The sequence below is a fragment of the Cinclus cinclus genome, chromosome 4, assembly GCF_963662255.1.
Source record: "Cinclus cinclus chromosome 4, bCinCin1.1, whole genome shotgun sequence".
Taxonomy (NCBI): Eukaryota; Metazoa; Chordata; class Aves; order Passeriformes; family Cinclidae; genus Cinclus; species Cinclus cinclus.
Genome location: NC_085049.1, coordinates 57,740,416 through 57,752,451, shown reverse-complemented (window position 1 = coordinate 57,752,451; position 12,036 = coordinate 57,740,416). Strand labels below are relative to the sequence as shown.

At 46.2% G+C, this 12,036-nt stretch overlaps 1 protein-coding gene across 3 annotated transcripts; it reads right to left on the bottom strand.

Moving 5' to 3' along the window:
- Nucleotides 1-533: 533 nt before the first annotated feature.
- On the bottom strand, nt 534-11,751 carry EIF3L (eukaryotic translation initiation factor 3 subunit L). Of its 3 annotated transcripts, none has more exons than XR_009933170.1 (14): nt 11,671-11,751; nt 11,543-11,591; nt 11,237-11,447; nt 10,554-10,633; nt 10,239-10,300; nt 8,939-9,008; nt 8,160-8,233; nt 7,126-7,297; nt 6,717-6,871; nt 5,768-5,938; nt 4,316-4,813; nt 3,269-3,349; nt 2,398-2,548; nt 534-678 (listed from the first exon to the last, which is right to left on the bottom strand). XR_009933170.1 is itself a non-coding variant. In XM_062492156.1 (13 exons), exons 1-13 carry the CDS (start codon nt 11,701-11,703, stop codon nt 2,510-2,512), a joined length of 1,695 nt encoding a protein of 564 aa, XP_062348140.1. In that variant the 5' UTR covers nt 11,704-11,740; the 3' UTR covers nt 2,317-2,509. The 3 variants fall into 3 exon arrangements, 1 of the variants encoding a protein (XP_062348140.1); XR_009933169.1 differs by having other exon boundaries at nt 657-673; nt 11,671-11,740; XM_062492156.1 differs by lacking the exon at nt 534-678 and having other exon boundaries at nt 2,317-2,548; nt 11,671-11,740.
- Nucleotides 11,752-12,036: the final 285 nt, after the last annotated feature.

The following is a 12,036-nucleotide window of genomic DNA, read 5'->3' as shown; positions in this document are numbered from 1 at the left end:
TATCATTCTACAGTCCCAGAACTGTAACAAGTGAAAAATAAATTCTCTGACTTGTTTGTACAATCTCCCCACTCAGCGCCCCAAATAAACTGCGGTGTAAATCACAAGAAAAAAAATACTCTATAGCAAAAAAGGAAATGAAACATTGTGTCGGTTTTGTAATAACTGAGCTGGCTACTCAGCATCCCCCCGGTCTGCCTGACAGGATCTTCCTGATGTATCCTAAGGGACAGTAGGATGTGTGAGATTTTGACTTTTCCAGGTTCCATGATTACATTTAGCCCCTTCACAACTGTAGGTCAGAGACAGAGTGCATGACCCTGTACCGTGGCTCCCTCTGACAAAACCATTTTGTCCAGAACCACTTCCACTCACCAAATCCTGCCGCAGCAGGCGAGGCTCGAGCTCCAGCCACCCCCACCTCCCTCCGGAGCGCCTTCCCAGCACCAGCGGGGCTCTGTTGAGGCTGCTGAACACCCTGCATTCCTCCGGCTTCAAGCAGTGCCAGGCACCGCAGCTCGCTGAGCCCATCTTCCCACCCAGTGAGAACTGCAAGCTCCTCCTGGCTTTGTTCCACCAAGTGCCAGTCCTGCTCAGTTAACCTTCGGCAGTCCCTCAGAGAAGGCGTGGAGCCAGGGAGATCAGTGGATGGTCTCTGTGCATCCTTTGGAAGCTGCTCTGGCAGATGGAAACAAAGCAGCAGCATATTCACAGACCTGAGAACAGCCTGTAACCACTGGAGTGTTTCAGATGATACAGATATGCATTTAAAATCTGTAATTCCAGCATGCCAACCAGCTATTAAAATCCCAAGTAACACACTGGATTCCTTTGCTATGCTATGAACTAGAATTGATCATGGAGCTACCTGTCAGGGTTCTCATGTTGTGTATCAACATCCACCTGAACACGTCCTGGGAAAGATTTAGGCTTTGGGTAGTAAGAAAGTAGGGCAGTTGCTGTTGACAGCTATGCTTACTGCGCTGCTGTTGGCAAATACACAGAACGAAAAGTGCCAGCCCTAAAATCAAAAAGGAGCAGATTTGGCTTGATATAAACACAGCTCCCCATGGGCTGCTGCAATGCAGTGGCATCTCAGTCCTTTAATTTCTTAATCATTTGTCTGCCTCAAACCCTCCAGAACTGGAAACAGTGAGCTCCTAGCATCCATAACACCAACAACAGCAGCTACAAGGCCAACAGGAATTGCCCATTCAATCTCACTATGTTGCCTGTACCCTGCCCACCAGAGTTACTTGACTTTGTGATGGGAAACAAACATACTTTTGAGCAGTATCTAGGACACAGGAAACCTGACCCTCATTCAAACACAGAATATAATCCAACAAAGGCTAATTATTCCCTTTGTTTAAACAGAATCACACACAGAGCTAAACTGGACTGCTAGGACCCCTCTCTCAGTGGAAAGAAATGAGAGGGAGAGGTACAAGAAGGCAGACAGTGTTTCTGAAACATGCTTTGTGTAACTTTCTATCACACATGCAAGGTTTCCTCTTGCACCTGTTTCTACCACTCAAACACCAAACTATTTAAAGATGGCAAAAGGGAGAGAGGGTGTGGAGGGATGTGATTCATTCTTTGCATTCTCTTCCCCAATATCTACAGATCCTTGATCCCCCTTTATGTTACTCATTTTCAACTTTTTCCCCCCTCTTTTTTAAGGCCCTACAAACTTGTGGCAGGAGAGCACAGAAAATTTGCATTTAAAGGATTTTAATAAATTAAACGCCCTCAGGGAGTTTTCCAGAGAAACTAAACTCCATTCAACTAAGGGCCAGGTCCTGGGTATCACTTCTGCTGAAATAAAACACAACCTCCAGCAAGGACATTTCAACAGACAACCAGTTAATATTGGTTCAATGTTTACAGAAATTCTCCCCACTCCTTTAAAAACACGACAATCCACTTTGGGGCATTTCTACTCCATAGCAACTAAAATAAAATAGAGGGGAAGAAAAGCAAAAAAGCAATCTTTCTAAGAACATAACTACAACTCAGGTCTATTCAATGCATGGGGCAAAAGCTAAAAGGAATAGTGTTAACTTGCATCTCTTTCCACAACCTGTGAAGAGACTGTGGAACAGCTCATTTTCTTCCTGTCAATCAATTCTGCAACCTTCCCCATTTGCTGTGCATGGTGAATGTACAGAGCACAAAAGCAGATCTGCTCCCTATTGTTACCTGCAACAACACGGATCAAAGAGAGCACAAGCCAACAGCAGCTGCCCATGTCTCCAGATGCAATTATATTTGTCCACAGAGGAAAAATAAATGTGTACAAATGCTCATCAGGAAAATTCCACTAATTTATTAGATGTCTCATCCTTCATAGGATAGTTTGAGCCAAACAAGTCCGCATATTTAAGTACAAAATACCTTCTGAGTCACAGGAGATTCCAGAAATGCCAGAGTCCTGAGCTCCCCTCCCTCAACACAGAGAATAATCTCTCCCACCCAATTCTCTGCCCAGGCTTGCACTGCATCCACATTAGGGTCTCTGGCCCATCTTCTTCAATGTTCGGTTCAGCTGGAATTAGAGAAAGCAAAGTCAGAAAAATACACAATGATTGATACACACTACTGTTCTCCTCAGACTTTAGCCAATGCCTCTTAACTCCTTCCTCTCCAGCTCTCTGGCGAGAGAGTTCTCAAGCAAATACAGTGTGTCAAGTAGAAGGGGAATAAGTAGACAGGAGAGGAAGATGAGGGGAGGAGAGGATGCAAACTTGTAGCAGCATATCACAACCCTGTATTAAGTCCCCAAATCTCAGAATTTTGCCCTGAGTTTCCAGTGCAGAACAATCTCCACTGGGAGAGAGAGGAGCAGTGACAGAACATTGTCTCCTGGCCAAGCTCAGTGCTGAAGCCATCCATGCTCCAGAAATCTCTGAGACCATTTTCTAGAGCCATAGTTGTGAAGTTAGAGATGTCATTTTGGTTGTTTTAACTGATGGGGACACCACATTTATCTAGGGACAATGGAATTGGCATCCCTGGACAGTAAAACACTCGTCTTTTTCCACTGTGGCTCAATTGAGCACTTCTCACAAAAACATACCATTCTTCAAAGGCCATCAGCTGCTGGTTAGAACACCTGCCTTTGTCCAGTGCCTTGCAGAGCCAGGCTAAGTCCAGCATGGAAATACACAGCTGTTTCACACAAGTGTGGACCCTCAAGGGTCTGCACAGCCCAATGACTGCCCCATGTTTCCTACAGAGCTACACAGCTCTCCTGCCCAGGCCTCACCTCCTCAAACTTGTGGATCTGGCGGATGAAGAAGTCCCCGTAGCGCCGAGCGACCTTAGTGTCTGCAATATGGATCATGTCCTGGGAAGAGAACAGGATGAGACTAGGAAAAGGACTGTACTGCTAGCAGGGAAACAGCAAGAACTGCCAAACATAAGGATCAACCTAAGGGGCTTCACCCCAGCCATGGTTCAGCATCACACATACCTGCTGTGTGCTAGTCACCCATCCAGTTCTCCTTGGGCTGCCTTCCCTCATACCTTTGTGTGGGATGGGTCCCAGTTTATGGTGTATTCACTTCCCACATTTTTACACACTCTGCTTTTGTCCTCCTTACAGCACTTTGACAGCTCCAACCCCAGTTCGTGCTTCCCTCTTTTCAGTCATGCTATATGCTATGAGAGCTGGGCTGAGACATGGCAAGAGACCTTGCAAGAAGAGGTCTGCTATAAGGACCAAGAACACAGGGAAACCTGGTCTCCTTCCTAGCAAGAAACCTAATGGCTACTGCTTTGACTAAAGTCCTACGAGACTCTTTGCTATGCTTCCTGCTGCTGGAGCTCCAAGAATAGATGGTGATAGCCCCACACCTTATGTTTAGATTCCTCCTAGAGCAGCCACAACTAAATGCTGTTCCAGTGCAAAATAGATCTGCATGTAACATGACCAAGCAACATCTCTGCTTTGTCAAACAAAGGAGAGATCTGGGGTACACCTACAAAGACAATCCCACTGACACAAAAACAACAACACTATCTGTCACTCAGTTATCACCTCCCAGAACACTGACAAGCAGCTCCCTCTGTCCTGGGGAAGTGCTTGTTTTCTAGGTACACTGACTGCCAAAGCTGCCTGTGATATTCCATCACTCTTCATCCACTGACACTATTTTTATGCAGGGCTACAACTTCATCGTGGGCAGCCAAGCCCTATAAATGGCAAAGGAAGAAGGAAGGTTTCCCACAGAATGGAACAAAACTAGGTGCTGCCAGTTCCAGAATTTCCTGGGTGAAAGAATTTCCCAGCCAGCAAGTGGCAGATACCAACCTTGTCAATATAGAAATCAACCTCAGAGGCAGACTGGAACTCTCCATCCAGGGCAGATATGCCACTGGTCCACACCAGGTTCTTCATCTTGTGCTTGAAGACGAGCAGCTGGATACGGAACTCCTGCTCTGTGAGGTCTAAGAAGCCGGCCAGCTTCGCCACAGGCATGGTGGTGTAGAGTTTGAGGAAGCTACGAATGGTTGAGAGCTGGGCCTGTTGCTGAACTTCATCAGCGAAGACCTTGAGCTGCTGCAGGAAAGGCTCCTTGTGGTAGTTGGGGTGCACGTTGTCATAATTGGGCACCACAGGGGAGAGGAACTTGGGGCAAGCGTAACTGAAGAGCTCCTCGTAGACCTGCGCGTCGCCCTTCTGCATGCGCAGCATCTTGTCCCCGTACTTCTCACGCAGCTGCAGGTGGATGCTCTCGTCTATGCGCATGGGGTACATGGTGAGGGCGATGGCCAGCAGCGCGTGCATCTGCTCATTCTGCTTGTTGATCTGAGACAGAGAGGAGACCCTGTCAGCACCACAGAGTGCTCAGGTTTTAGGGTGCCCAAGGGAGCTGGCAGCTGCACTTCGCAGAGGAGAATCCTTTATGGTCCTAACGCTCAAGGGGGACAACACAAAGACGCAGTGCCTCTGGGCAAAGCAAATGGATGAATAACACATCAAGGCTCTCAGGAATAAAAGAGAGGGCTGGATAAGAGGAAGGCGCAGAGTAAATGCATCCAGAGCCACACAGAACCCGGAAGGCCAGAAGCACATTTGACTGTTTTGGTACAAGAACATGCAGAGAAGGGAAGGCAGATACTTTAACAATCATCTCTTGGCAAGGGACAGTAAGAAAAGACTGAGAAAAAAGATTTATTGGAGTGTGGCATGAAACGGACAGCTGCATGGCTGAAACAGACATACCAACTTTTTGAAGTGTCATGGAATTAAGACTGGCAGGATTTGGCTAAACAAAGAGTTAGGAATTAATCCTAAGGATAAAAAGGAGAGAACAGGTAAAACAGGAACCAAAATCAGGAGGTAAGACAACTTAGGTAGAAAGAAAGAGGAGCTTTCTTATAGCTGTGTCTGTGAATAATTATCAGCTAATGAAAATATATCGGACAATGGCAGCAACCTGCATTGGACTAGAAACACAACTAAGACTGAAGGAGCATCAAGGAGAGTATCATCAGCAGCTGATATTCATTAACAACCCTGCCTAGAGCTAGAGTGCAGATGGACCTGGGACAACAGAATAAGGAACACCCGAAGTAATTAGTAATGTAGCTACGAGAAAATATTATCACACGTGGCAAAGGACTTCAGAGGATCCCCAGTCACCACCACCAGCAAAGTCCAGGATAACAAAGCTGGACCATTAGACATAAGCTAGAGGAAGGACAGGAAAGAAAACAGCAGCTTTTTCTTTTAGGAAGTCTAGTTTATTCCATCTCTTACCATCTCATACTTGTAGGTTGTCCTCTGAAACATGCTCTTTGTCCTCTGGATGTAGAGGAGGATGTTGGCAAAGACACGGATGGCATCCTGGTAACGCCGCATCATCAGGTATGCAAAGCCCACGTAGTAATAGGTGGTCACCTGGCACTCAGGCACCCGGGAGTACATGCTCTGGGAAGGAAGGAATAACATGCTATGTTAGAGGGGAAACAATTCAAACTGCTTGTTAGCCACAATCCAGCCACCTCTGCCTTCAATCCCATCCCAAATACGGAAAGGAGAGGGTTAATTCAGGATACTTCACCTCCCACCCATCCCTGCAGCAGCTTCCTCACTGTTTTATTATATCATCCCATTTCCTATGTTTTCCAGTTTCAGCTTCCTGCAAGGACAGGACTCTTGCTCTGTGCCTAACACTGCTGTGCTCAGTTCCCTTTCCCCCTATTTCACTCCACATCCTGTGCCAGACAGCACGTATGTAGATCTGTGCCAAGTCTTGGCCCAAACCCATTTGCAGCTGAACTTTTATTAGCCACAAGAAGCATTCAATCCTAAGGCAAAAACAGTCTGGGTGATAGCAGGCACAGTGAGAACAGAAGTCAAAAATACAAGAAAGAGCCACTGACAAAGATAAGAATGGTGTGTTCAGGTAGTTACCACTGCACTGCCACTTGCTGTTCCAGCAGTATCCTCTGTAAGAACACTGCCTTGCACAACACAGCAAACCTCCTAAAAAACTGGGCAATTGTGCTGCAACAGCATCAGGCATTATCATATGGCTTGATTTAATGCCAAAGCTCCAGCTGTGCTCAGCCACAAACTCCTGACAACTACAGCAGATACAAACAGTTCCTCAGCTGGAAGATTCAGTACAGCAATGTTTCACCAGCATGCATGAACAGAGGCATTTGGAAGAATGCAATACAAGGGTTAAACCATGTTGTATTACCTTCTTGTTGAGCTCAATGTTCTCCAGCACCTTGATGGCTTGGTAGTAATCTCCCAGCAGAGAGTGCAGACGCAGCAGCCCAACCAGGCTGAAATAGCCCAGCATCTTGTACAGGGAGTGACGCCCATATTCACCAGCAACACTTTCAGGGTCACCTTGGGAAAAAAGGAACCACAATGCCATCCTCCAAGGAAGCAAGCTTCCTTTTCAATACTTTTCTGTATAAAACAAAGGGAGCATTGCCTGAAATGCAATCACTGGTACTTCTCACCTAAGGCAAACAGAACCCATTCCCAGCCAATCCATCCACTGATTATGGGTTTGATCCATCTCTCAAACAAAGTTAAGCAATTTGGGTCAAATTAAAGCAAGGCAGCACCAGTGCTGCTTGGCACCACTCAAAGCTCACCTCCACTTGTATAGACCTCCAGCTGTCGGTTGATGTTGGATTTGTCAACCAGAGAGTGCAGCACATTAAGGACACTGTGGACATTCCAGATCTTGGGGTTGGAACGAAGGAAATCAATTTCCTCTTCAGACTTTTTGGCTGTTTTACAGCGGTACTGGCTGAAAGATTGGAACTACAGGGAAAAGCAGAGATTCAGTGATGAGCAGCTTGTTTGGAGATGCTCAGCTAAGTGCACTAAGCTTACAACTTGCTCTCACAAATGCATTACAATAAACTACAAGTTTCTTGGGAAAAAAAAAGTTTCATGTGCGATCACATGGAAATCAAAATGGTAGATTACACCACCTTTAAAGCAACTAAAAAAATTACACAGTACAGAAGGAAAGGGCCAGGGGACAGATCAAAGCAAAAAAAGGATCTCTTAGGAAAGGCAACTAAACACGAATTTGCTGTCTGAACAGGTAGAAAAGAGAATAACCACATTATAAAATGTGTCTGCATACACACATCTTTTTCCCCTATATGCACACATCCTTTTTGTTCTCAAGATTGACAAGACAGCACTTGAGGAATTCCAGGCAGCTCTATAATAAAAAGTTACAGAGAAGGGAATGTATTCTCTAAAGAGAAAAACGAACAGCATTCGAAATCTGTACTGTTGCACTCAGAACAGTAAGTGGAAAAGTATTCCTTAATGTCAAGATCTCAGACAACAGCTTATTTCAAATCAGGTCATCAATCTCTCAGTGCATGCATAAAGGCCCCACTGACTAAGAAAGATAGAAATTTTGTTCTGAAAGACAAACAGGCACAAAAATTCAGGACTCCCCAAACAGTACCCTGTAACTTAAAAACCTGTACGCTTACAACTACTTCATCCACCTGCTAACACAAGAGTTACAGTGATCACCAATGATTTTCAACCTGCAATGGTACCCTTGCTATGGAAATCACAGCAAGGGAAGAGATGGAAAAGTTATATAACTAATAAAGGCAAGGTTACCCCAAAATGGCCCAGTCTTATAATCACATACCTGGTATATGAATTCATCTATGATATCCCAGAGCCACTGGTTGGGCAGTTCCAGAGGAGCAGGGCCATCAGCATCTGTAGGAGAACAGATGACAGGGTAAACACCTTCAGCAAGAACATTGTCAGAACTGGAGGAATAGACAAATTAAAGAACACAAGAATTTCCCTGAAATGGGAGATGGAGCACCAGATGAATGAAGCTGCCAGTAAGGCTGAGATATGCAGCTTTGACTACCTCAACTGTCTTCACTTTCAAAGACTATGAACAGGCACAGGGTTAATCTCTAGAGCACGACTGCTCAGCAGCATCAACTCTCAGAAGCTGCACACAGACTGCAAGGGTTTACCCTAACTGATCCATTCTCCACATGAGGCTTGGCAGGGAGTCATAAACACTAACATTTGTTCCAAGGGGAATTAACAACACTAAACAGTTGTGAAACACTGCAATTTCTCTTTAGCTTACTGATTCATTTTACTTTTTAATAAAGATAGGTAAAGCAGCTCTCAGCAAGACAGAAAGATAAGTAAGTTTTAGTCTTTACAGTATTTCAGAAAGCACTGGAAACTATTTCTGCTTGTAGTGGTTTTAAATCCATGGATGTAAATTGCTCTTCATTCAACAAACTCAAATGTGCAGAGAGCTTATAGACTACCTTTCCCTCTGTTGTTTATAAACAAACATGCTGAAGTTCTTCTGACCCTTTCTTCAGCTCTGCCCTTTCCATTCAATCTTTCTCTCCAAAATTCACAAATCAGAAATTAATTGCAGCAACTCACTGAGGATGTAGTTGAAGAGATTGCAGTAGTTGTAATAGGACTCAAATCTCTGCTCCAGCGTGGGTCCCCCCTGCAAAGAGAAGTCAGCAGAGTCTGCTTCATTTCAAGAAGGGCAGGAGGGAGTTCATGGGCAGCAGCATAAGGACAGTCACAATAGTAGAGGGTCTAGTTCAGGAATGCTAGAGCCAATATTTAACCAGCATCACCCAGAAAACCTGAAAGTGGTAGCACTGTTGTCCCACAAAACAGGGATTTCTTTTCCTGTACAGGTAGCTTTTCCCAAGACGTCAAGCAGCCAAACCTCCGGTGAATATTCTGCATTAACCTTCCCTGTTCCCCTCTGCTGCTCAGATTCAGGAACTTCCTACTACCTTCACCAGCTCTCCTTACTTCTCTGCTCATGAGAAGCCTGAACACATCAACAATGCCATTTCTGGACATCATTTCTAAACACTTTGACCTACTGGTTCTTGTTTCAGCTGGAGACACTGAGTCTGAGAACCACTAATAGCACAGCTTGAGAAACCAGTTTCTCCTGTTGAAGCCTGGCTTGGGTTAACACAGCAGCCTTTCAAAAGTGCCCATTTCTCCACCCTCTGGTCCATAGTAAAACTGCAGTTATTACTTATTTACCCATAACTCATGAATGTGTTGAGATTTTTTCCTTTAAAAACCAAGTACTATGACTTTCTCACTAAGAGATCATTATTCCTTTCATTTCCTCCTTCTCCATCCTTTACAGTATCCATGTTTCCCTTTTCATAAGGCACTCTGATCCCATGAGGTTTTTATGACAAATAATGAACCTTCCTCTTGTGCCACCCCTTCTCACTGCCTGCTCATTTGACGAGGACCCACAAAGAAACACACATAAGCAATAAAAAGGAAAATTCAGTTATCTTCCAACACCCTCTTTGTCCCTAACTCACTAACCATTACATTTGCTGTTAGCAACAAAGAGCCTCCTGAACACTCAGATCCAGTCTCCTGATTCACCTGAGCTACCAGAGAAACCTGCACACTCATCACCACCAAGCTTGAAGAGACAGCTAATGAACCTCAGACAGGCAATCAAGTCTTTCTTGCTTTTCAGCAATCAGTGAATCCTTACTAAACTAACAAAAGGTAAGAATTTTAAGCGTCCCTAAAATCAGTGTGACTTACAGCTCACAAACCCATCCAATCCTGCCCTGCAAAGATTAGGGATCACTGACACTGTAATGGCAGCAAGACTTGTCAAGTTTGCTGGCACAGAGAATCCAGCACACAACCCACAAGAAGACACAGGGCCAACACTCACGCTGACTTTGGCGTAGATGTGCCTGTAGTACAGCTCCTTATATAGGATCAGGAAAACTGCATCTGGAATAGATGACAGAAGAGGACATTAACACAACACAAGGCCTATTAGCCTCTTGCCACAACAATAAAGGGAGGCACAAAAAGATGCTTTGCTCAAGTCTGACTTCTTGCCAGGCATCTGCTGAAGGAGCTGCCAGAGTGAACAAAGGCAACTGACTCAGGCAGCAACAATGCTGTGCACCTGCTAACTCAGGATCAGGAGGGATTCAGCTCCTTCTCTCTCTGATAACCCAAGGGAAAGTGGAAGACTCACCATTTCCAACTTGAGGAGCAATGGCCTCAGCCTCTGGCCACGGAGTATTCTTAAAAAACCTTTCTGTCAATTTTGTCCAGCTGAAAAACAGACACACATGCAGTATGAGAAGCCACTTCACACTCAGTATAACAGTGGTGGAGTAAGAGATGACAACAGAGAGAGACCTCGGACTTGGTGAAAGCTGAACAGCACCACCAATCCCTGTTACCAAGTCCGACCTTGAAGCAAAGAACTAGAATTGCAAACTAAGCAGTGAGATTTCTATTTATCCCCTAGGCATGAAACAGATGTGTATGTCACTTCCACATTCCCTTTATATCAAGCTGACATGGCTACAAGCAGGAGTGGAACTAGCTGTTGGGAAGAGATACAAAAGCTACACCTCAGAGTTTTCTGAAAACTGCCTGACTAGCACCATTGAGATCCCTTTTTGCAGCCTCCCTTCCTGTTAGGCCAGGGCTGACACTTCCCTTCAGACAGATCACAACTCGTTTATACCTACATTAGTCTAATGGGCTGGAAATACCCAGGGATTTTTTTCCCACAGTAACCAACCCCAACGTGTTTCAGAGAAATCCCAAGTTTGGAACAGCACAGGTAGTAGTCAGCTTTTCCCTTTAATGGCATCACAGTTTTAACTAAAACAGTGACTTCCATCTGCTGGAAGAAGAGTATTGTACCTGTTCTCATAAATGTCCTGGATCTCATACACCTTCTGGTCAATAACATCACTGGAAACACGGCTGGCCTGGAGCTCGTACACCTTCTGGTCAATGAGATCTGACACGGTCTTGTGAAAATACTGAATGAAGTTTTTGATCACTTCGGGGATCACCTGGTAGGTCTGCTGTTCGTACTGGCGCTCGTAAGCCAGGTCTTGCTTGGGGTCTCCTGCGGAGGAGGAGGAGCAGTGAGGCAGCAGTGAGGCGCGAAGGCCCAGCCGGGCGCAAGCAGGCCAGGGGCGCGCGTGGGGCCCTCCCACTCACCCGTGTGCATATCATAGTCGTTGGAGTACGCGTAGGGGTCGTAGGCAGCCTGTGGGGAGAGAGTGGCAGTGAGACCCCCGCGAACAGCCTGGACACGACCCCTGCGCCCCCCAGACCCCCGCCCGCACCTCGTTGTCGTAGTCCTCCCCTGGGTAGGCCATGGCGGCAGCGCGGCACGGAAAGCGCTCCGGGCGGAAACGCGGGACTGGAGCTGCACGGGCACAAGGGCGGGGCGGGCACGGGGGCGGTTCTGCTTTTCTATTGGCTAAAGCAACTGCCTGTCTTCATCCCGCTGAGCAGCCACGGGCCGGCCATGGCCGTCTGCTCTATCTGATTGGAGAAAACAACTGCCCGTCAGGCTCTCCGGGTCACGGCCCCCCTCCCGCCCCGCCTCCCTCCCACCCGCTCCCTCTCCATTGGCTGCATGCACGGGGTTGTGTCGCCCTCCATTGGTAGAGAGGACGCGGCCCGCCCCGTTGCTACGGTGACGCCCC

What these genes read in the sequence shown, in the direction of transcription:
- EIF3L (XM_062492156.1), bottom strand. Translation starts at nt 11,703, where the DNA reads ATGGCCTACCCAGGGGAGGACTACGACAACGAG. An exon ending in TAGATGAATTCATATACCAG is followed by an intron (nt 7,298 to 8,159) that starts GTATGTGATTAT and finishes TTTTCCCTGTAG; the next exon opens with TTCCAATCTTTCAGCCAGTA. An exon ending in AGATCCACAAGTTTGAGGAG is followed by an intron (nt 2,549 to 3,268) that starts GTGAGGCCTGGG and finishes CTCTAATTCCAG; the next exon opens with CTGAACCGAACATTGAAGAA.